Source organism: Nelumbo nucifera, chromosome 1, assembly GCF_055504915.1.
Source record: "Nelumbo nucifera cultivar China Antique chromosome 1, China Antique-T2T, whole genome shotgun sequence".
In the NCBI taxonomy this organism is placed as follows: domain Eukaryota; kingdom Viridiplantae; phylum Streptophyta; class Magnoliopsida; order Proteales; family Nelumbonaceae; genus Nelumbo; species Nelumbo nucifera.
In genome coordinates this window covers 61,687,961-61,712,920 of record NC_142649.1, presented here as the reverse complement: position 1 = coordinate 61,712,920, position 24,960 = coordinate 61,687,961, and the positions used below count along the sequence as shown (strand labels likewise).

Genomic DNA, 24,960 nt, shown 5'->3' with positions numbered 1-24,960 from the left:
TTTCTCTATTCGTCTGGAAAAGTCAATAACAAAGCTGCAATCCCTTAATCTGGAACATCAAAAAAAAAACCAGGAAACCCTTCTACAAGTCAACCGACCTCACCTTTCACAAAGACTAACCCACTAAACACAACAATAAATATTCGACCTGCACATTCACAGTCCCTCTTTGAACTAACAAATAGAGGGAGTCTAATACACCACCAATAAACCAACCAATGATGCAACTTGAGGCATGGAAGCCTCCTAACCTTCTGGGCGATCAATTATTTTCAATCTTTCCCCTTCCTTTCACCTTTTATTAGCAGAAAACTTTAGTCAATGCAATCTTAGGCATCCTTCATTGATGCAGGCAAGTTGGTCGATCAATCAGGCTCTAATACCATGTTATTAGACCTGTATTTAATCCAATAAACCAAGAAAAACACTTGCAACAGTCCCTGGAAGAGAGATAACAAAGAGGAAGAAGAAAAGAAGAAGAATACAAAAAGAATAGGGAAAAACAGTCTCTGTCGAATGAGACTAAATTGTCGCCCCCATATGTTTAAATTCATAATGAAAAAGAAAATTACAATATTATCCCTAATACTATGATTTAAGAGAGATAAAACAGAGTTAAAAAAAGAGAGGGAAAATACTAAAATAACCATAGAAAAAATAAAAAAAAACATTGCATTTTAACACGATGGAAAGGCTGTCATAGTCCAGTTTAGTATTTGGCTTGGATTAATGGGGCATCTAAATGCTAATCATGGTTTCAAAATGAAATCATGAGCCTCTTGAAACTTGAATTCTTCATTGAGAATCCAAAAAACAAAGAGAGGAATCCAAAACCAATCAAATTGAGAAATGAAAACTGCTATGTGGTTTAGATGATCTGAAGCAAGTTTACTTGATGGTGGTTGGGTTTTAGTACATTTACTTGGAGGAAATTTTGAGTGTCAAAATAAATGAAGTAGCATGACATCATATTAGGATTTGGGCATCATGCTCATTTTCTATTGTGCTCTCCTATTCTCATTATACTATACAAATATGACTTAGAAAGGTGTACTAATTGAAAATTGAGCTTAGCTTCAAAAACTAGATAAAAAAAAAAACATTGTATAACACATTAAACAGGATACCTGTCCCATATCATGTTTGTGCTTCAATCCAAACAATGATAACAGGTTTAAGAGAAATAGGTTTGCTCAGTTTCTCTATGATATTGTACCTGAATTCCTATTGGTTATCGGGAAACAAATTCATCTCTATTGTTTTTATATGAATGAAAATGAATCTATTGTCCAAGCATAGATGTTATTGTATCTAGACAATCCCTTGATGTTATAACTCTGGATCTGGCACTGGAAAGTATTCCAAGTGCTGTTCCAAATTGCTGGGACAAAAAAAAAAAAAAAAAAAAGAAGCATTGGTTGCAGAGCTCTAAATGAGCCTAGAGGGATGGACATGTATCGGCTTTGGAAGGAATTTACATGACATGAGTAGGATGACATACTTGCCTACTCCAAAAAATCACAGTTGTAAACTGATAGTAGCTAGTGAAAATTCAAAGGGTGTTCATTTAAGATGAATTATAGTAGAACAAATTATACCCATTGTTGTTGTCTGGGCTTTATGGACTGAGAGAAAATGCTAAATTCATATTGAAAATGAGTGCACCCATATCAATTAATGGGTTCACAACCAACAACAACATCTGAACTTGAAATCAGCAATTACACAACAAACTAGAACTAAATTTAGGCAGCACCAAACTAAATGATGAATGTTTTCATTAATAATAAAACAATATTGTTCTTGGAAAAAGCAAAAATTGGAAAAAAAACAAAAATAGGGTTTTTGTAACTTATTGAATAGGAGGTATACACCATTACTTGTTTCTAACTCAGTTTTATCCATTACTTGTTTCATAATAGAAGGCTACCTCAAACATTCTTAATTACATGAAAAGTGGCCCAAGCAAAGGACCAAACATGGACAACGTCTTCACACACGATTATTTGCTCAAAAAGTAAGGGTTCTTACAAAGGTCTTATGATAAGTTGAGTAAAGGGTTGGCTAATGACTTAAGGGGGTTAATCTAAATGATTCAAGATAACAAAAGGATGATAAATTTGGGGGATTAACTCCAAATGACATATGAAAGAGAATTGACTCAAATGCACAACTCAAGGGTTTGACTAACTTATGCATTACTCAAAAGGTTGGCCTTTAGGGAGATTACTTAAGGCCTGTCACTAAAAGAAAGCCCCTTTTCAAATTTTTTGAAGATATAAAATGTTTATTTTTAAAAGCAAGGAAGCCTAGAGAAAATATATTTTACTTTTAAAAACTGAAAGGATAGGTAGGCATCTAATGTGAAATAATGAAGCTCAAAAATACCATTATTTTCCAATTTTACCAATCATTCTTCACAGGAGTGGCCTTGGATCATAAAAGAAAGGAGACTTCTTTCAATAACTGCCTAAACCAGGTCCAAGAGAGGTAGTAGGATTCATTCTTCCTCAAAGAAAATAAGAAATAGCCAATGACATTCTTGACTTACCCTTACTATGCATTTGTAGAGTAGGTCAAGACAAACTCTACTATTTTTCTCTTTTTTCTGAGTCCCTCTTTTTTTTCCTTGTTCTCTCTTTTCTTTTACTCTCCCTTTTTTCTTCTTTTTTTTTCTCCTTTTTCTTGCTCAAATTAATATTAAATCTGCAAGACTGAAAAAAAGTAATTGGACACCCTTGCCCTTGGTTTGAAAATGTCTCCATGCCCTAGTATGCACACCTCTAAGAGGTCTTAGTACATAGGATGAAATGTGGCTTTAGTTGGGTTCATCAATGAAGGATACAAGGCTCAAAACCCAAATATGTTGACCGCACCTAAACCACTTCCTCAAGCTACCTACATATATTGCTTTGGCTCAACAATTTTCTTTTGATTTCCTAGGAATCAGGTTATACTTAGTTATAATGGTCATTAGCTAGTTTCCACCACTTCAAGAGACACGTTCAATTGTCACCCATTGAAAGAGTTTATCCAAGTTTGGGCCTCAAGAGGACTTTTATAGGTCATAATGGAGTTTGTAGGACCATTGGTTCAAAAGAAAAGGATATTTGACTCAAAAGTATATATCTTGCCTTTGATGAGAGTTTGCTTCATCATCTCCATAATCGATTCTCCAACCACTTGGTTGACATTATTTGTAGAACTTTGCATTTGCACCCTGTTTGGGATGCCTTTTGGATCTTGCCCCTTCTTAATACTCTTTATTCTCTTCTTCTTTTTTTTTTTCTCTTTTGTTCTTCTTTTTTCTAAGCCAAGTATTTTCTAAAGTTGTTGAGGCGAAAAACAATGAACAAAGAAGGTGAAACCAATGTTTTAAAATACGGAGTTGTGATACATAGCATTCCACTACCTAGAGGCGTAAGACATAGTTCAGAACGTAAGAGGCGTAAACCTCCTGAACACAAGGAGGTGTAAGCCTCTTTAAGAGGAGGGGGGATGAAGAGGAAGAAAAGGTAAAAGAATCTCATTTTTCTTTATTTTTCTCTTTTTTTCTTCTCTTCTCTTTTTCTTTTTCTTTCATTTTCTTTCCTTTTTCTTTTTACCTTTTTTTTTTCTTTTTTCTATCTTTTTACATGAGGTGTGCATGAGGCATGAGGCATATGCCTCTAGAATGCCTTAGAGGTAGCACCTCTGGCATATGCCTTAAGGCACTTTGGGGGTGCCTCTAAGTGTATGCTTTCCATGCCTTTTAAAACACTGGGTGAAATCACCTAAGAGAGTATGGATTTCCTCTTCATAGAAGTAGACAATTTCTATTAAGGGTAAAATATAAAAACCACCCCTAAAATTTCATTTTAACAAAAACCTCCTCTATAGTTTTGAAATATCTAACATAATCTCCCTTTCATCATTCTCCCAATTAGAAAACATTGACCTAATGCATTAGTTTTTTAAAAATACCCATTTTACCCTTGTGTCTTTCAATTCAGATGGAGATTTACTAAAATACTTCCAATAGAACTACTAATCAATTCAAATGAAGTTTTACTAAAATACTCCCAAAAGAATAGGGATGGCAATTTCCCTAAATTCTTAAAATCCTAGAATCCCATAATTCCATTTTTAAAGTACCCCCAAAGTATTATAATTTAATTCCTAAAATACCCCCAACTTCCTATGTTATATGTGTAAATTGTCCATGAAATAAATAATTTTTAAGAAGTTGCCTTGGAGCGGGGAAAATTCACGGTTTACCCGTCCTCGATGGGGAATGGATGCCCCGCCCTGAACCCGCCCCACCACCAGGGCAGGGAGGGGGAGGGGGTGCCCCACCCCAAATCCGCCCCTTGCCATTCCTACAAAAGAACTTCTAATTTTTAGCTAAAAAATTTCCTAGGTCAAGTTAGAAAGAGTAAAGTAATTTCATTTTGTAAATTCATTATGATGAGTGAAGTCTAAATGGGTAAATTTGGCATTTTGATTATATTGAAAGATGCCTTAATAAGTAGTAGAGGCAAATTTGTAACTTTTGATTCTCTATTATTGAGACAATAATGTTTTTTAGGTACCAAACTAGGGCCATGTTTGGGAGTGCTTATTCAAATAAGTGCATTTGGCCTAACTTTTTCATATGCTTATTATTTCGTATTGGGTGTTTGGTAGTCCTTTTCTCCAATAAGCACTTAAATAAGCATTTGTGACTATTTTGTCATTCATTTTCTTTCAAATTTTACAAAAGCGTTTTTATAAAAGTACTTTTATGAAAGCACTTTTATTAAAGTACTTTTACAAAAGCATTTTTATGAAAGCACTTTTACGAAAGTACTTTTACAAAAGTACTTGTATAACATTCAAGTAGGGATAGTTTTATAAGTGATATTTTAAAATTCAACTAAAATTTGAATAAATGCTTATTGTATAAGCACTTAAAAAAAGTTGGAAATTTGAGCTTAAAAATACCCTTATTTTTAAGATAAGCATTTATTTCCCAAACTCCAATAAGTGCTTAATGATGTACTTCCAACCCAAATAAGCACTTATTTTGAATAAGCACTCCCAAAACATGGCCTAAGCCAAATAAGCACTTATTTTTCGAAGGCTTTTGTTAAAATGAAACCTTAGGAAGGTTTTAACTTTTAACATTTTACCCAAATAATGTTCTTATAGGGGGTTTGCTCTGTAGGTTATAAGAAGTTAGTTTATATTATGTTTAAAAGAAACGGAGAAAAGTGAAGGGGCCATTTTTCAGAAAATAAAAACCAAACCCCTTAAAGAGAAAAAAAAAAACAATAGTTATGTTTGTGTTAGTAGTTAAATAAGAGCCACCAAACAGTCCGCCGAGTTCCAACCCCTAGAAGGTTAGTTGGGTCAAACTGGTCAAACAACCCCAAGGCAACTAGCCATGCAACCCCAAATCCCTAGTTCCGCCACCGCCACCTACACAACAATCCCCATATCCGGCAATGACGTCATTTCCCGATCTCTCCACAACCTCTTCTCCTTCATCTCCCAGCGCCGCCCCTGGCCAGAGTTCATCTCCCCCGACACCTTCAACCGCCCACACTCACTAGCCCACGCCGGCGACCGCCTCCGCAAGAACGCCGTTCACTTCCGCTTGAATTACGCCCTGCTCGTGCTAACGTGTGCGCTCCTCTCCCTCATCGGGACTCCTCTGTACCTGCTTCTGATCGCGGCGATCTTCGGCCTTTGGCTGGTGCTCTACCTGTTCCGGGAGGATCCATTGTTCTTGTGGGGCCACCACGTGGGCGATCGGGCGGTATTGGTGGGATTGGTCTTGGTGTCTGTAGTAGCGATTTGGTTTACGGGGGTTGCTGGGAATATGATCATGGGGATTGGGACTGGGCTCGTAATCTCCGCCGTACACGGGGTTTTCAGGAACCCAGATGGGCTGTTTTTGGACGAGAACGAGGCCATGTCACAGGGTTTGATCAGGCCTGGATCTTCTCCGAGTTCAGACCGGTGGGATCATATGTTGAGACCATAGAAATGTGCGTTAAAAGGAGTAGGAACAGACGAACAGTATATGCTTTTTTTTCTCTGAGGATTTTAATGTTGTCATCGATATTCTTTCCCCTCATTTAATTGGGAGAGTTGGTGGATACCCTTTTTTTTCATCTAGTTTTAACTGAGAATCTCTGGGTGAGTGTTTGTGTGTGACATTTGTTGTGGGTTTCGGCTTTTTGTATTGAGAATGTTTTCTGTTTTGCTTCTATAGTATGTAACTATGTATGTATTTAACTATTATTTATCAGAAACAGAGTCGGGGAGAAAGTGTGGTTGTGAGTCTTGTGACATGTAATGTGTTTTGCTTTGTTTGATCTTTAATGTGGATTGTCAATTCTTTGTTGGATTTAAGCTCAGTTGAGTTCTTGGACTCTTGGTTTCTTTACTGGGTGGGGTTTATTTCTGAGAATGAATAAATTAATGACTTATTAGTGTACGTGGAGGTGGAGTTCAGTCCTGACGATCCAAATCGTTAGAGCTCAAAACGAGGATATCGCATATCTGGTTGTCATGGATGCTGCTTCAAAGTAGAAGTTCAAAATGAGTATTGGGTGTCTAAACTCTAATATCCTTGTTGGACTGATACCAAACCCACTCTGCGTCATTGCGTGATCAAGTACAACCAATTGTTGTCTTTTTGGGCAATGGGTTTACATCAACCAGGTGGGAGGGAGGGGTTCTCTTCCCTAGATGGTTTATTCTCTGTTGTTAGTGAATATTGTTTGGACCTTGTTTGACCTCAATTTGAAATTTAAATTGAACAAGTGCAGAATGTTTCTGTACCAAAATTCCTTTTCTATTCTCCCTTATCTTTTGGGTGAGCAAGAGGTGAGATGTATCAACTATCAAGTATCAAATGGTGAAGCAGGAAGTTTACAAGGGAAGGGACAAATAATCAAGTCTGCTGCAGAGCTCTGGTTTTAATTTTCACTTTTCAGCTCACTCCACTGGGGCGTTCTGTGCAAGTAAAATGAAAAATGTGTTTCATCCATTTGGATGCTCATGACTGATGTTGGATGAGGATGACCCATTAGGCATCATTAGCTGACCTGTGCCAGGAGGTGCAGATACGACTCCATTTGACTGTAGCCTGTTGGGGTTGGGGGTGGGGAGCAGTCATATTCAACTTGTGTAGTCAATGTCCAAGACCTCTCCCTGGCTCCCTGCTAAGTTGGGTTTAGCTTCTTTATTCATTTACTGCATACTGCCGCCCCATCCCTGTTGCATTCCAGATCCAGGCCATTAATCAGTGTCTTCTGTTTTATTATAATGATGCTGGTATTTGGTGGTTCAAATTCATGCAGATACAGCTGAAATTGCACTACTTTCTTACGTGCTTCCAGAGACCCTTTTTACGAGTGTTTGATAGAGAACTTACTGCTACTGGATGAAGAGAAAAAGCATGTTCCAAGAATCATGCTGATGATCCATTGTGATCAATTGCAACCCTCCAAGTTCAATATGTTTATCTTTTCCTCGACAACACCATTCAGAGTTACAGACATCAGACTGGTATGATGGAGATATATATATATATATATATATATATATATATATATATATATATATATATATATATTCAGATATCCATATTCCATATTAAGTCAGGAGAGCATGGAACTCAAAGTCTTGGCTTAGGTAACCCAATACTCCAAATTGAACGCTTAATGAAGATAGATACATTTTTAGTTTAGCTACCAACTCAAAGTCTTGGCTTTTAAGAATGAAAGCAATAAAAAAAAAAAAAAAACTGCCATTTACCAAAATGAGCTTCTCACATGTGGAAGAGGGTGATATAGATATATTATTTTTCTGCTAGAGTACCCAATATCAACTCAAAGTATTTGGCTTTTCAATTTTAGTGGTACAATTATCAGGAAAGCCAAAATAGAAATGAGCAGCACCTCATGTATTGTAAAGTAAGAGCATGGAAAAATTTTCCAATATGTAACTAATCTTCTCAGTGTAAACAAAACCAGAGAGCTGCTTGCCAATAAAAGGGACAAAACCATGGAAACTAGGCCCTCTTTTGCTTTATGACCTTTCCTTCTTTTACTAATGGAAACAGAGTTTCATATCTTACTTCTGAATCTTACCAACTTGGCAAGTGTTTCCTGAGCTGCCAAGGTCTGGGAGTGGTCATGACCAAGCATCACCGTCCTGATGCTAATACAAGTCCTACACAGTTCCTCACCACTGTCAAAATGTCCACCTCTCAATAGCAACTTGGCTCTGGTCTCAAGCAATGTAGCCTTCAACAGTGTAACATCTTGCCATACATATTCATCTACCCTTTGGTTAGACTGGAATTTCTTCCTCCAGCAAAGTGAACCATGATGCCAATGTTGTATCTGAGACACGAATGATTTCTCGATCTCCTCAAGTACATTGGTGCACACCTTCAGTAACTCCAATGCTGAATTGCAGCGTGAGAAAACTGTGAAGGCCCGGATTGCAAGAGGAAGAGCAGTCCTCTTTATAAAGAGAACCATATCAATTGCCTTCAACTGGACAAGTGGGGGCTCAGATTTGAACCCAAATACAAGGAATACAGAAGCCCACAGGTGGTCAGAGTTCATTGCTGGGTTTGCAATTTTTTTCACACCTTGAACTGCAGCCTTGGCAGCAATTGAGCCTCCTTTTCTTCTCATAAATATTTCAGTGATGGGATGGAACTGAATCCAGCATCCAGGCTGTCTATTTGTTCTTCTTGCCAAGCCTAGTTTTACCAGAAGGAGAGCTGATTCTGTTTCACATCGAGTTTGGGGTGCTATGCAGCAACATAAGGCGAGTCTTAGACGTTCCTTCCACTGCTCAAACCCATTTCCAGTAACAGTAATCTTCTTAGCAGCAGCAGCAAGTAGAGTCACTGAAATGGGTGCTGGGGCAAACCAAGCACCAGCAAGAAGCATTCTCAAAGATAGGGGACTCCCTGTCCCATTGGTTTGGGCTAAGACAGCAGTACAAAAACCCAAAATCATCATTAGGAAAGTATTATTCTTGAAGAATTGTTCATCCCCAGCACTCAAAGAAGTACAGGAGACACATTCATCAATTGATGCCTGGTTCACAGCTTCGAAGAGAGATGATGGAGAAATTGAGATCTCAGAGAGTAGTGACCCAATTATCCACAATCCAAAGCTTGAGCTTCCCAATCTGTCAATGAACTTCCTAAGAAACTCCAACTCTTCATTTGGATAGTCTTTCTTTCGCCTTCCTCTGATCAAAATCATTGCATCAGGCAAAGACAATGGTTGGAGTGGCATTGGATCAAAGTTCATCACCTTTGAGAGCCGAGTTGTGACAATCACATGGGATGCCCCAGTATTCCTTGGGATAAAGTCATGCAGATCCTTCCTTTCCCACCATTCCTTCTCAGTTTCTAGATTATCAATGATGAGTAAATATGGCATGTCTCGAAACAGCTCTTTCTTAACTCTCTGAAATGCTTCAAATTCTTGTTCCTCAAAGCTTCGGATCCTCCCTCTTTCTTTCTCTGCTTCTGCACTCACGTCCAACCCCAGAATAATTGATAGGTTCAATATGTTCTGCCTGAAATACCGAGCTTCTCCACCTATCCAGAGCACCCTCTTGTATCTCTGTGAATACCTGTAAGCAAACTCCAATGCCAGCTCTGTCTTTCCGATACCTGAAACACCATTAATACAGACCACAGAACTGAGACTTTTATTGTTCCCACTCTTTGATTTCTTATGTTTTGCCCTCTTAGATGGACTTTTTGCCATTACCGGTTCAATCCATGCTTCTAACTTAGGTTCCTTGCACTTCCTCAACTCCAAATTAATGTATCCTCCTCCTCTGGTTCTGAGAGTGTCACTTTCCTCATCTGCAAAGCCTTCTGAGACCCCATCTGATTCTCCTTTCATAATTGGCTTGGAACAGTCATGATCAAAAGAATCCCCACATCCAAAAAACGCAGTCTCAATCTCCATCATCTCCTTCTCTCTTCCTAAAAAGTATCTGTTTCTTGGGAATGGGAACTCTTCAAGATATTCCATCTCCTTCTCAGCAACACTCTTCCTGCCGAGCTTTGCACTTAAAATCCCAGCAGCTCTAGATACACAACTTCTCCAATTACTCTCATTCGCCTCCAGCTTGAATTCATGTGATTTTATCAAGCTGTCAATTACTTCTTTCCACTCCTTATCATCTGAACTACGATTGAGAAGGCCAGCAATCTCAGTAGGGTCCGTATCAAACAACAAGGGGACCAGGTTCTTCTTCTGGGTGAAGAATCTGATCTCCTCAATGCTGAGACGATTGAGAAAGCTTGAACTCGTGACAACCACAACACCATAAGTGGCTGAGCAAATAATTCTATCAGCAATCTCATGGCTCTGAGTATTTGAATATTTAGCTCTGTCTGCAACAAAACAAGCTATTCCCTGGAGCTCAAGCTCTGATTTAAGCCACTTACAGAAGCGTATCAGATTGGAATTCTGGCCATGAAAGCCTATATAAACATCACAGCTCCTGAGTTTTGCATTGGGAGAGCTAGAAACTGAGGTTTTTGCAAAGGAAATCCGAGGGACAGGGAAGGTAAATGAGATTCGGGGAGGTGCAGTGTCAGGAACTGGAGCACAGGTCACAAATTTAAGCTTTTGGTCAGATGGGTCATCGCAGAAATCCAATCTTTCTGGTGGAGGGGTGTAGGAAGAGCTTGGGATATCATCAGATACAGAGCCACAGTAAGAAACCGGAGGAGATGGATGTGTTGCTGGAGTTGGGTTTTCTGGCGTAGTAGATGGAGTCACGTTTTCTGGTGTAGTAGATGGAGTCGCGTTTTCTGGGGGCGGTGGAAGCAAGGCCCTTGGAGATATGTAAGGTGATTGTAAAGCTGAAACGAATGCTGATGATGGTGGAGAGATGAGGGATGGGGAATTCAATGGGGATGATTCAATTGAGCTCTTTATGCATGGTGAAAGCAAATCGGAAGGAGATACAGGGAGAGATTTCTTACTACTCGATTGGCTGCTGCAGGAACTTGATGTCCTGATGGTCAGAGGCTTAGTTGGAACTACAGAACTCTCTTCCTCCAAAGCTAAGATATCTAGAGATAATGACTCTTGAGGAAGTTGAGATGGTGATGCTGCATCCATGAAGAAAATACAAGCTTGGTGGCAGTTGTAATATCTCGAAAATTCAAACAATGCTGAAAAACCAGAATCCTAGAATAGATTAAATCTTCATTTCCTGTCGAAGAATGGATGCCATATAGTCCTACTAATGGATTCTCAAGAGCAAAGCTGTTGAAACCAGTCATTTCCCAGAAGACCAACAAGAAAACTTACAAACTTGCTGTAGTTCATGTTGGTAATTGCACAAAATGGTGAATCTGATGAAAGACCAATGTAAAAAATGACTACAGGAGAAGAGCCAAAAGAAGAAACATTTAATGATTTTATGTGCAGATAGCTTGTGGGCCTCTCAGATTCAAAAGTTCAAAGCCAAAAACTTTTTCAGCCACGGAAGAAGATCCTGAGTGGAGAAACAAAAACAAAGCACATTTCCCAAATGGGGCACACACCAATGACCAACCCGATACTCTTCCTCAAAGACTCAAGTTGACATAAGGATGAAGGTCACAAGTTCGCGGAAATCTAGTTCAAGGAACAAAGAAATGACCAATGGTTTCTCTACTTGATCCCCATGATGCAGAAGCAAAGATGATAAGCAAGAATACATCATAAAAGATCCATCATCAGACAAACCAAAATACTACAGAATCTACCTACAACTTTCTTCCAGTTCAGGCATAAGGATAAAAGAGAGAACCCTTCTCTTCAGCAGCCTTACAAAACTATTCTCTCTCTCTGTCTCTCTCTCTCTAGTGAAACTGTAAAATTTCTAGGGACAGGGAATCTAATTCCTGGGCTCGATCCATTAGTATTTGAAATATAAAATAATGAAGCAGTGCTTGGAAAGGAGTAGCAGAGGGGTGAAGGGTGCAATAATTTATATTTGATTGCATTTTCTTTGTTGGGTTTGGCAATTTCTTTTTGTTTTTATGCGTGCCATAGTGCATTTTAATCTTTGGTTATCTTTTAACGTGGGTTGTCACAGCACAGAAGCCAAAGATGGGTCAGACTCAGAAAGAACTCAGATAAAAAAAAATAATAAAGCATTGGGAGGGCAACCAATGCTCAGAGCTTGCTGGTTAGAGCCTCAAACCCCCATAAACAAACAAAGCTTGTAATATTTTCAGGTTTCTCTGCATGTGTACTCCCCTGAAATCGTTGGACTTCCCTGCACTGGGAATTGGACCGAAGACCGGGTCCAACTTGCACTTTGAAAGCGACTCTTTCATGTTTGGCTTTCAGCCGTTCATTTCAAGTTTCAAATTTGAAGTCTCACTTCCGTCCTGAGTCCTGACTTCTGAGAGCTCTGACTGTGCCAAGCAGCAGCACAGCTGTTGAGTCAGCACCTGTTATGTCTCTGCTGAGTGGTGATGAAATAACAACTGATGGCATACCAAAACCATCATAAAGCTGGACCCACCCAGTGACTAGAACCATTTACTTGCCTCTTTTAACTCAGTAAAACTCTCCTTTCACAAGTCACAAGGCATTGCTATTATGCTACTACTATGCCAAGGTGCCATCATGATGCTGATGTGGGATACAGAATCCTGTGCTGAGTCAGCAATCTGTATTTCTGCTCCACCATTCCTTGGATGCACATGGCCAGATGGGGAGAACCCTTGGGCCAATGAACTCACAACAGTTCAACACCCATGAATGGCTTCTGTCTTTTGAGGACCCTCAAGCCTCAAACTGTGTGTGTGGTTTCTTTTCCTTTTTTTTTTTTTTCTCTTGTTGAATCATCCCGCTTTGTCCCACTTTTGCTGGTAGTATGTATCTGTCCACGTTCAATCCATAATGTCTTTCTTTTTGTGGGCTAAAATCAACCTAACTCGTGGGGTGGGGTGGGACTTTATAAGTTTATATCACTCGGCAAATGAGCTAAGTTGTTCACAACTTCCCATCTTTCTTTTATGTTATTCTTGGTCGGCTGCTAAATGAATATTCCTTTATCTTTTTTCTTGGATTTGATACTACTTTCTTTTAGGTTTCCCTTCTTCCATTACTACAACTTTTCACTTACAAATATGATTTTTAAAATCGGACCAGACTGGATAGTGAGACTGGAAAAACCGAGAATAGGTAATCGGTTCCGTTTTACCCTAGAATCGTTATTTCACCAAAAATCATTGATTTGGTCAGTAAATCACTGATCTAGATGGTTGAATCGTTCGAACCATTCAATGGTTTTGGCCTTTTTTTACTTCTTTTTTTTTTCTTTTGTTAGAATGAGTCATTCGTTCAGTTTAAACATTTGACCATTTGACCCAAGAATTGGACCCTGACCAGTTCATTGTCCGATTCAGTTTTAAAAACCCTGCTTACAAATAAGAAGAATTGAAATTTCAAAAGTCAGGATCGATATGGGCAGCCCAGTGCACAAGGCCCCGTGGGTCTAGAGAGGGATAAATATATGCAGCAGCATTACCCTTACGCCTTATTTATACAGACAGGCTTGTTTTCAAGATTTGAACCCTAGTCACTCAGGTCTCAATAAAACAATCCAACTATTGCACCAAGTAATCCGCATCCCCAACTATTGCACAATACCAGGTCCTTTGCATTGTTCCTCGTGGTCAGGGACAGTCACGATGGAGAAGCTTGTACTTCTCTGAATCTATTTACTTGGTGGGTGCTCTCAAGAGGCTTCACCCATCAAGACATTAAACTAAATATTTCCCCTGTATCCCATCTAATCCCCCTCCCCCAGAAGAAAAAAGGTATGATAGCCAGCCACATAGCATATTAGTTAAATTATTCAATGCTAAAGAAGGCACAACATTAGTTGTTCCTTCTTTTAGAAAAGGAGTTCTAGGAAAAGGTCACCTGAAATAAGGTTGTTTCAGGAGCTGTTTATTTTAGCCATTGATTTTTAGCTTTTCTATTGTGATTTTGGCATCAGTGGCTAGAACCCATTTAACAGATTCTCTATGGTTTATACCACAAATCAAAGCCAATAAAAAAAAAAAAAAAAAATTCGTTTGATCATATGTTGATTTTTGGCATACACGATTTCTTTAGTTGGGACCCATCAATAATATAATGTATTAGTGCCCAAATAACCACAACTGTAGAGTAAGTGGTGAAGGGGTTAAAGGGCATGAGCTGATGATGAAATAAGCTTTTTCAGAGCAAAGTCCATGCGAAGAAGATGATGAAAGACACAATTTTTCTTTTTGGGTTTGGTTTGGCCCAACCCAAGTTTGATCTGCCTCTCTAAAATATTTGACTTCCACTTGGTTACAGTTGGGAACCCACTGGCTGTGCGTGGGTGGTCAACAGATATGGAATGAATTAACAAGTAGTAGAGGAAGATGACATGTATTCCTTTTACATCTGCCTTTTTTTTTGTTATTTTGCAATGCCTACAATTGGCAGCCGCCCAGCATGCACCGCCGGATGAATCAGATTGCACGAATGGCGTCATCAAATTTGGGAGTATTTATTTAAAAAATAAGTGCTTATTCTAAGTAATAAGTACTTATGAATGTTTGATAAAAAGAAATACTTAATTTCAAACAGAAGTAATATAGGTATTTTCAAAATAATGTTGTCAGTTAAGATAGGCCAGAAAGAAAATAAACACTTATTAAATAAGTACTTAAAAGATAAAGTTAAAATTTGGGTTTCTTAATTAGAATAAGTTTATTTCCCAAATATAAATAAGGGCTTATTGATATGGTCCCAGCCTAAAATAAGTGTTTTGTCTTTTAGCCTAAAGTGAACAAGTCATTGATAGTGGATGGGTTTCCCTTAGGCTGTGGCTGGTGTAAAGTTTTGAAGATGGGTTGGTGGGATTTGAGATGGCAAGGAAAACAAACTGATTAATACAACAATAACACTTATTAAACAATTCTGATTTTATCATTCAATTGTTATCCACCTTGGGCAGTGGTTCCATGTGGAAGTAGTGGTTCATGTAAGTTTTGAAGTCACATCTGCCCCCCATAGGATCCGCTTCAAAAATCCCACGGTACATCCCAATCGTGTATTAAGAACATCTCCCTATAATAAGTCCGAAGATATTCTCAATGATGTGCATGTGGGGCATTTTTGGGGCACGTTCTCTGGTGGGCAGTTCTACCCTTTTATACATAGTTAATCCTGCCCACTAGGCCTTTTCATTCTTACCTTTTTTATATATATACTTTCACTTTGTATATATATATACATAGTTATCCTCTCGATCTACTCACACCAACCTCATCATATGTTCCAGCCGCACATCAGAAACATCCCTTACTTTGTATTGTTATTCACGGGGAGATGCTCTTAATTCATGGTAGGATGAGACTGCAAGGTTGGTGCGAAGTACGCTTTGCAAGGTTGGTGCGAAGTAAGCTTTGTGAAGAGCTCATCATGAGGAAATTATTTGGGTGGTGTTGGAAAAATGGCACCACATCAGATTTTGAGAAAATGGCAAAAAATGCATCAACATATGCTGTTAGTGTTTGGTTAGCCATTTTCTCAAAAGAAACAATGCCATGAAAACACATTTTCTCAAAAATCACAAATCCCCCTTTTCTCAAACTAAACAGTACCATGAAAAAACATTTTCTCAAAAATTGCTTTTAGATAAACACACAATGATTCCAAACACCCCCTTGATTTATGTGGGTGCTGCTTTTAGCTGTAGAGATGACAGTCGGCAGTAAGCTTTTGTGGCGATTCTGCCGCCGATTGTAGGTTTTCAGACACTGTAGTCGGTATGGCTGAAAACAGACGGTGGTCAATTGACAAACAACGTGATCTTGCCCTACCTTCTATCAACCAATGACAATCCAGGTAGCATTATCACACAGATCCAGCTTAGAGGCGACAACTATGATGAATGGGCTCGAGCAATAAGAACGGCGTTGCAAGCCAAGAAGAAATTCAGCTTCATCGATGGATCGGTGAAACAACCTTCGGACGATTCGGTGAAATTGGAAGATTGGTGGATGGTGAATTCCATGCTTGTGTCATGGATTCTGAATACGATTGAACCTAATTTGCGTTCAACCATAGTGATTCAGGAGGAGCAAGTTCAAACCATGACCCGCGCAAAGGAAGAGAAAACTGAAGTTGTGGCCTTCGCAGCCCACACAGTGAAGAGGCAAAGCGAAGGTAGAGACAAGAACGTAGTATGTACTCACTGCAACAAGGCAGGCCACGATGGAGAGTATTGTTTCCAACTAATCGGCTACCCTGAATGGTGGGGTGATCGGCCGAAAAATAATACTCATGGAGCAGGCCGTGGGCGTGGTGGACAGAAACAAGGAGCAGGGGCAGGAGGAAAAGGTCATGGCGGCCAAGTCAGGGCCAATACAGCCAAAGTCTCTGCGCAAGGCAATGCGTCTCAAGGAGAATCAATTGATGCAGCCAAGACTAGGTTAAATGGACTAAGTAGTGAGCAGTGGACCATGTTACACAACCTTTTGAACACACAGAAAGAGGGGAGTCAACGACTAAGTGGTAAGCAAAAATTGTCAGAGTGGATAATAGACACAGGGGTCTCTCATCATATGACAGGAAGCCTCGAGTCGATGAGAGACATAAAAGATGTCATTCCATGCTCTATCGGGCTACCAAATGGGAAAGCGACAATAGCAGAGAAAAAAGGCACAGTTGCACTAGACGATCATCTGAAACTGACTAATGTTTTATATGTGCCTAGTTTGAATTGCAATTTAATTTCTGTATCGCAATTGATTGAGGAGTCGAGTTGTATTGTTCAGTTCACTAATAAATTCTGTGTGATACAGGACTACACTACGAGGATGCTGATTGGAACGGGTGAGCAGCGAGAGGGACTCTATTATTTCCAGAGCATTGCATCAGCAAGAGCAATGAAGACTACAGAGAACAGGACGTGTGATATTTGGCATCAAAGGTTGGGGCATCCTTCTCATAGAATTGTTAAGTTGCTACCTTTATTAGTACTAAGAATAATAATGATGATAGTATTAAGGGTTGTGATGCATGCTTCCGAGCTAAACAATGTCGAGAAGAGTTTGTTTCTAGTGATAATAAAGCATCTGATATTTTTGAGTTAATTCATTGTGATTTATGAGGTCTTATAGAACTGCAGCCTCTTGTGGTGCTCATTATTTCTTGACCATAGTAGACGACTTTTCTAGAGGCATTTGGATTTATCTTCTGGTCGATAAGACGGAAGTGGGATGAGTTCTTTGAAATTTTTTTGCTATGGTTCAAAGGCAATTTAACAAACCTGTAAAGGTGATTCATACTGATAATGGGACTAAGTTTATCTGCTTGGCTAGTTATTTTGCTAAAAATGGTATTATTCATCAAACCACTTGTGTCAGGACCTCTCAACAAAATGGGAGGGTTGAACGCAAGCTCCGCCACATACTCAATGTTGCCCGAGCCTTGCGCTTTCAAGCTAGCTTGCCTATTAATTTTTGGGGGGAATGTGTCTTGACCGCATGTTATTTGATTAATCGGACACCGTCAATTCTATTGAAGGGAAAGACTCCCTATGAAGTTTTATTTGGGCGACCTCCTTCTTATGATAATAGGTGAGTTTTTGGTTGCTTAGCATATGCGCACAATCAAAGACTTGGAGGGGATAAATTTGTCATTCGAAGCAAACGGTGTGTTTTTGTTGGGTATCCTTTTGGAAAGAAAGGATGGAGCTTGTATGATTTAGAGTCTGGCATGTTCTTTGCATCAAGAGATGTTACTTTTTTAAAGCATGAATTCCCTTATGCACGCAAGGAGGATGCACAGCCAAACAAAGCACAAGGAAAATTTAGTTGTGGAATAGGTGGGACAGATGAGGTGTTGGTGCCGTCCACTTATTTACCTGGACAAGCAAATGGCGAGATGGAGATTGACCAGTGAGGTGAATTCGCTGAAGAAGGAATCTGTGTAGAAAAATGAATCCGCGTAGACCCAAATGCAAATGCTGGTGAACCCATGCATCCTTGTGACGCCACCACAGAAAATGCAAGCGAAGGCAATCCTGACATAAGGGGGGTGGCGATATTGAGCAACAACAACAATCTGAATTTCATTTGGGGCATGGGCATCGACAGAAACAACAGTCCACAAGGTTGAGAGATTATGTGCTTCACACCGCATAGCGATTGAGTCTCTCTCCGCGCCTATTTGCAAGCTCACTTGGCCAATCACATTCTGCAGGTAATCCTTATCCCATAGATAACTATGTGAACTGTAACAAATTTTCTTGTCGACATTGTGCTTTCTTAGCAGCTATTACTGCAGGAGTTGAACCTACTTCTTTTGCTGAGGCTGTAAATGATGAAAAATTGAGAGATGCAATGCAGAAAGAAATACAGGCACTTGAAAATAATCAGACATGAACTATGGAGCCTTTGCCATCCGGAAAATGAGCCATAGGATGCAAATGGGTGTATCGAATCAAGTATAATGCTGATGGGACAGTGGAAAGATACAAAGTCCGTCTCATGAATTTCGGGAACAAGCAGGTTGAGGAAATTGATTATAATGAAACTTTTGCCCCAGTTGCAAAAATGATTACTGTCTGCACCTTTCTTGCAGTCGCAGTAGCTAGAAATTGGGAGCTTCATCAAATGGACGTGCATAACGCATTCTTGCATGGTGACCTTCATGAGAAAGTCTACATGCGAATGCCTCCTGGTTTTCAATCAGATAAACCAGGTATGGTGTGTCGGTTGCGAAAATCTCTGTTTGGCTTGAAACAAGCGTCGAGATGTTGGTTTGCTAAATTAGCCGCAGCCCTAAAGACATATGGATTTCAGCAATCATGTTTAGATTACTTCTTCTTCACCTTTCATTGAGACAAGTAATGATCGTATGGCAATTCAAGTCTTCAAAAAATATTTGAGTGACTGCTTTCATATGAAAGACTTGGGACCATTGAAATATTTTTTGGGCATTGAAGTTGCCCGAAACTCAATAGGAATTTTTCTCTCTCAACATAAATATGCTTTGGATATTATCTCTGAAGTTGGATTACTTGGTGCAAAACCTGCTCATTTTCCTTTGGAGCAGAATCACAATCTAGCCTTGACAGATGGGCCTCTCTTATATGATCCTGAGCGATACAAGCGCTTGGTGGGCAGGCTTATTTATCTCTCAGCAACTCGTCCAGAATTGTCTTATTGTGTGCATGTTCTGTCCCAATTTATGCAGCAACCACAGGAAAGACATTGGGAAGCCGCATTGCGAGTGGTGCGCTATTTGAAAGGAAATCCTGGTCAAGGAATTCTCTTGCGTTCAGACTGTGACTTGCAGTTATATGCATGGTGTGATTCAGATTGGGCGAATTGTCCTTTGTCCTGAGGTTCTCTGTCTGGATGGTTTATTCTGCTTGGGAACTCGCCTATTTCCTAGAAAACTAAGAAACAACACATTGTGGCTCGTTCTTCAGCGGAAGCAGAGTATCGTTCTATGGCCACTGCCACGTGTGAATTAAAATGGCCAGAATGATTGTTATTGGCTTTTGGAGTTACGCATCCAAACCCAATGCGATTATATTGTGATAGTCAGGCAGCCTTGCATATTGTAGCAAACCCAGTGTTTCTGAGCGTACGAAACATATTGAAGTTGATTGTCATTTTGTACGTGATGAGATTCAAAATGGTTGCATTCATCCTGTTTATGTGTTGACTACCGTTCAGCTGGCTGACATTTTTACAAAGGCACTACGTCACAGAGAATTTGAGTACTTTCTCCGCAAGTTGGGCATTCACAATCTACATGCTCCAACTTGAGGGGGGTATTAGGATTCTGCTGAAATTAGGAATCTGTGTATATCTTCTTATCTCCTTTCATGTATAGTTCAGATAGAAAAGATATATTATAGTTGTCATAAACTTAGGAGATCTAGTTGCCATAAACTTAGGAGATTGATAGTTCTAACCATGTATATATATTTGAGTTTTCTCAATGAATAAGATAGAAAAGAATCAACCAGCCAAGCTCTGGTTTTACAGAAACACTTGTTGATAAACCGAAGTGCTCAAGCTGTTTGTTTTAACTCTGCACTTCCAAATCTGCCCCACATAAATTATATATATAAAAAAAAAAAGCTTTTGAAATCAATTTCGTTGAAGAACCTATTTCTATTTGCAAGGAAAATTGGTGTTGCAGAGAACCGAACTATCGGCATTGATGTGACTGTGTAGGACTTTTCGAGATTTTAGAGAAGAAAAAAAAAAAGGGATCCAGAAAGAAAGTGCTCCATTCTGAACTGCCCATGAACTAAATAGCAGTTTAATGCCTCAATGGGCTATTGTTTTACCCATTGTACGTATCAAAACTGTCAAAAACAAATACGGACGAGTCAGTTATCTGCTTCACCAGCGTCCTTTGAATGCAGATGTCAAAATCAGTAACTACCAAGCTAGCAATTTCTGTGATACCGGGAAGGAAAGGTATGGTATCACATATTTTATCAATCATATAACCATGTGGATTTGTATGAATGCTAGTTGATGGATCATTGTTTATTTATTTATTTATTTTTCTAGCGAGGATTGATTGGTTATTTTACGTATAATATCTTTTTGCCAAGGGTCTAACTTGGCCCAAACCTAAGCTTTTGCATAAATTAAGCCTGACTTTTTGGGCTCCGGGCTGGGTGTGGACCACAAAATTTGGGTCAGATCTAAATTCAAATTGGGCTTGAGTTGAGGCCTCAAATACCTTCAGCCCATCCTGGCCCAACTCAAGCCTTGCTAAACAAGTGCATACATATATGCATTTTATTTAAGTACTCATAATTTAATTTAAAAATGGATATGTCATCAAATAAAAGGAAATGGGGTAATGGGAATATGGAAGAAAGGGTTCAACTATGAAATTGCAAGGATATGGCACCAGAAAAATTTAGGGTCCATTTGGTTCGTAGTTGGAGTCGGAATGGTCTATTCCCATAATCTGTTTGGTTCAAATAGGAATGGGAATGGGAATTGAACCAATAGGAATGAGATTTCATCCTCAAGGGAGGGGTAAAGAATGACCATTCCCTCAAATGGGGGAATTCCATTCCAGTAGGAATCGGAATCGGATTCCTATTCTGCCCAACCAAACAGTTGGAATCGGATAACCCGTTTTGATTCCAATTCCAAATCCCTATTCTTGTGAACCAAACAGGGCCTTATAACCAATCAATTGGTATCATAAAAATGGTAACAAATTAGGTGGTATTCATAAAATTTCATAGGGGGTTTGTATCATGTCTTTTTGGCATCATAGATTTATCCATATAATATATATATATATATATATATATATATATATATACATCTACTATCATTATTTTTACATATTTTAAATTCATTCTACTCCTAAATTAGGTTATAAAGCCTAATAAAAGATGATTGCACAAAACAAATATATTTCTTAAATTCTTTTAAACTTGACCGACAGGCCCAGGTCCAATCAAAATTTTGTTGAGTTAAAGCTAGGCTTTTAGCCTACGTTGATAAATTTGAACTTGACCTTGAGTTGGATCAAGCTTGAGCCCAGGTTTGCATCCATCTTAGGGTTGGGCCTGAATTGTCCCTCAACCTGAATCAACCCACTCAAATTGTGCCCTACCTTTCAATATCATAATCACGCTTACAAAGCAATAGATTTAAAAATGAAAATTCCACCTATTGATTCACCATTCTGTACACCATTTGAAATCTCTCTCTATGAAAGACAAGGAAAATATTCCCAATATGTGGCTGTAGTGTCTTGTGTGTATGTAGATAGGAGATCTGAGCTCCTTGTGAACGACACATAGTTGTTCTATTTTATTTGATAAGTGAAGTTAGAACAGAATCGTAACGCAGATAGTCATTTGGTTTGATGGAAAAGAGAGAAACAAAAAGCAAGGGAAAATTCTAAGGAATTCTAATGGAACTTTTCACCTAATCACGAAGAAGATGGTGGTGAAGTCACTACTTTATACCTTATTGATTTGTGATCCATTCAGCATTTTATGAGAATAGTACTGTTAAATTATTTTATCAAAATATTGATGTCAAACAAAATTTATCAGAATACTGGCCTCGTACTTAGTACGGATTGGTCATTCCCTAATATAACATTATAACTAAGATGATTTAAAAATACAATTAAAAATAATTTAAATCGCTTAAAATGGGTAAAAAAGAAAAAAAAAAAACTGTTTTTAGGCTTTTTTTTAGGTTTGATGCATATGGGACAACAAATTTGGCAAATTAAATAGACAAAGATGTTTAATTGCAAAAAGAATTAAACTACTTTTTTTATGAATAATGTGTTTCAAAATAAGCCTATCAAATCCATTTGATTGATGAAAACTCGTGAAGTTTGGTGAGGTGAAGTCCTTAATTTACCTAGATTTTTCAAAGAAACCGAAAGGGTTCTAGAAAGGGATACTAGGTGGAGGGTCAAGTCAATTCTATTGCCCCTCTAAATTGAGTTGACGTGAAATGAAATTACATTGGTAAAGCATTTCTAGATATTAATATGATATCATTTCCACATATCACCAATTGCCCTAATCAGATCAGGGCAGGGCAGGGCAAAAGTTGGAGCATCAGTAGGGATGATGGATTAGATTTCCATTTTTACTTGGGTTTTTAAATGCACAATAGAAAAATACAAAAAAGATGAAAGCATGGTTGGTGTTGTGTAGAACCCTTATAGTTGGGTCGGATTCGGAAATTATGTCATTATTTTGGGTTTCAGCAGAAGCATTGGAGGGTTGGGTTAGGGTGAAGGCAAAGCCATACTGAATCTGACTTGTATTTATTTTTCATTATTTTAAAGTTGAATTTAAATCAATTTTAAATTAGTAATTTTTTATTTTTATTAAATTTTAATTTATTTAGTAAATTGTTATTGATGTATAATTTAATTAAGATATTATGCTAAGTTTACTATTGTTTAAAATTTTTAGGGTAAATTACAAAGACCCCCCTGTATTATGACCGTGAGACAAAGACCTCCCTTGACCATTAAGTCAAATGACGAAATGTGTTAAATTACTAAAATACCCCATTAAACTTTTCTCTATTTTCTTATTTTTGCCATTCTATGTAACCTATCGTTTTTCCTTTCTTCTCTTCTTTTCCCCTCCCTCACCGTCCTCTCTCATTCTTTCTCTCTCTCAACTCTCCGAACTGAAAGATGTAATTCTCATAGCCACCAGGGACCTCCTCGCAATTTTCACTTTTGTTGTGTTGCTCTGTTTTTTTATCAGGAAAAGAGCTACTCCATATGGGGTCTCCCACGTTCTCCTTGAAGGAGGGGTTGGCGAAGGGCGACTAGTCGTAGTTGGGGGCATGTCATGGGGACCTGAGAGGCCCCAGAAGAGGTTTCTGGTCGCCTGGGCGTGTTCCTGCAAATGCTTTAGCATGTTTTTGTCGTAGCTCTGGAACTCTCCTGCTCCTGTAATCTTGCGATCTCTCGCTGACGGCCAAGAAGGGTACCAGAGCTCTCCATCCAGTCCTAGGCTCATTGAAACATCCTGAGGAGATCACAAAAAAAAAAAAAAAAACAGAGATGGGTTGAGACTTGAGAATGAAGACTTGAAGCTGACCACGATTGTAGAGCCCATGAGGTTTGAGAATGAAGATTTGAAGCTCTCCAGGAATTCCTGGTAAACCTGAACCAGAGTCTTTCCATAGAGGACGGGCTAATCGTACACCACCAGCGACAGACACTCTTTGTAGCACCATCCCGACCTGTCGGTGAAGAAGATGTCTGGTTGTGCTTCACCAATCTTTGACATCCAATCAAGGAGTTCAATTTTGGCTTGTTTGGCGGCATGGAAGCAGAGAGACATGCGAAGCTTGAGACCCGCATCTCGGACCATCTCTGCAAGCTCAAGGTATCCCGACCAGTCGTACTTTACTCTGGCTTCCTTCTCGGCTATCCCCCATCAGATGGGAAATTCGACCCCTTCTACCCCCAAGAGCTTCAAAGCTTTCAGCCCTGCCCCGATTGCTCTTACACAGTTCAATGTGTTACCGTGGGAAACAGCATCCAGAGGAAGCCCAACAAATATGCTTAATCCATCCTCCTGCATCAAAAATAATAATTAATTTCAATAGATATACACAGATTTCTCCAATGAATTAAAGTCAAGACCCTAGTTTCTACAGTTCAAAATGAACAGAAGGAAAGAAAAAATAACACTTACTAGCTTCGATCCTTTTGGCATCGCCCTCTCTCTGGCAATTTTCACCGATCCGGAAATCTCCGGTTGTGTTGCCTTGAGAGAGACTTGAATTTGAGCTGTTGTCCATCTCCTAGCAAGATTAAAACAGACCTTATTTTTTCTGGTGAAGATCTGCTTAGAACTAAAAAACCCAAGCTTTCGATAAGGGTAGTATGGGGATTAAAAAATATTACAACAAAACAAAGTACAGAAGGGTCTTTATAATTTACCCAAATGTTTAATAATGTTAGAATTTGTCATTATAATATAAGTGTGAAGGCAAAACCCATATTGAACCCAATTTGTTGTGTTTATTTTTCATTATTTTAGTTATGATATTATGCTAAGATTGCTACTACTTAAAATTTTTAATAATGTCAAAATTTGTTATTATAAATTAAGTATAATACTCTTGTAATTAATTTTACAATTATTATTGTTAAAACTGAAAATCAATAATTTCTTTTGATTTTTTTATTATGGTAATCATTTTTAAATGGAAATTAAATGAATAATTTTATAAATTACTAACATTAATTAGCTAACTAGTTAATTTTGCAAACTATTATTATTAGCATGGGACCATGTTGTATGTTAATGTTATAATGCAAAGTTGTCCATTCCCCCTTCCTTGCTTCCTCCTTGAATTCTCTTTCCTTTCTCCCAAACCCCATCCCTGCT

The 24,960-nt window shown here is 38.7% G+C and overlaps 2 protein-coding genes and 1 pseudogene across 3 annotated transcripts; 1 reads left to right on the top strand and 2 right to left on the bottom strand.

Annotated features, from left to right (window-relative positions):
* The first annotated feature begins 5,282 nt into the window (after positions 1-5,282).
* Positions 5,283-6,294, top strand: LOC104594336 (PRA1 family protein G2-like). The gene has a single exon (XM_010254588.3). The coding sequence runs from the start codon at positions 5,405-5,407 to the stop codon at positions 6,005-6,007; it is 603 nt and encodes a 200-aa protein (XP_010252890.1). The 5' UTR covers positions 5,283-5,404; the 3' UTR covers positions 6,008-6,294.
* Positions 6,295-7,762: 1,468 nt separating this feature from the next.
* Positions 7,763-11,979, bottom strand: LOC104594337 (P-loop containing nucleoside triphosphate hydrolases superfamily protein). The gene has a single exon (XM_010254589.3). The coding sequence runs from the start codon at positions 11,145-11,147 to the stop codon at positions 8,100-8,102; it is 3,048 nt and encodes a 1,015-aa protein (XP_010252891.1). The 5' UTR covers positions 11,148-11,979; the 3' UTR covers positions 7,763-8,099.
* An 11,247-nt stretch (positions 11,980-23,226) lies between these two features.
* Positions 23,227-24,693, bottom strand: LOC148803336 (inactive beta-amylase 9-like; annotated as a pseudogene). The gene is made up of 3 exons (XR_016081266.1): positions 24,262-24,693; positions 23,659-24,141; positions 23,227-23,586 (listed from the first exon to the last, which is right to left on the bottom strand). The product of XR_016081266.1 is annotated as an inactive beta-amylase 9-like (transcript).
* Between the last annotated feature and the right edge of the window lie 267 nt (positions 24,694-24,960).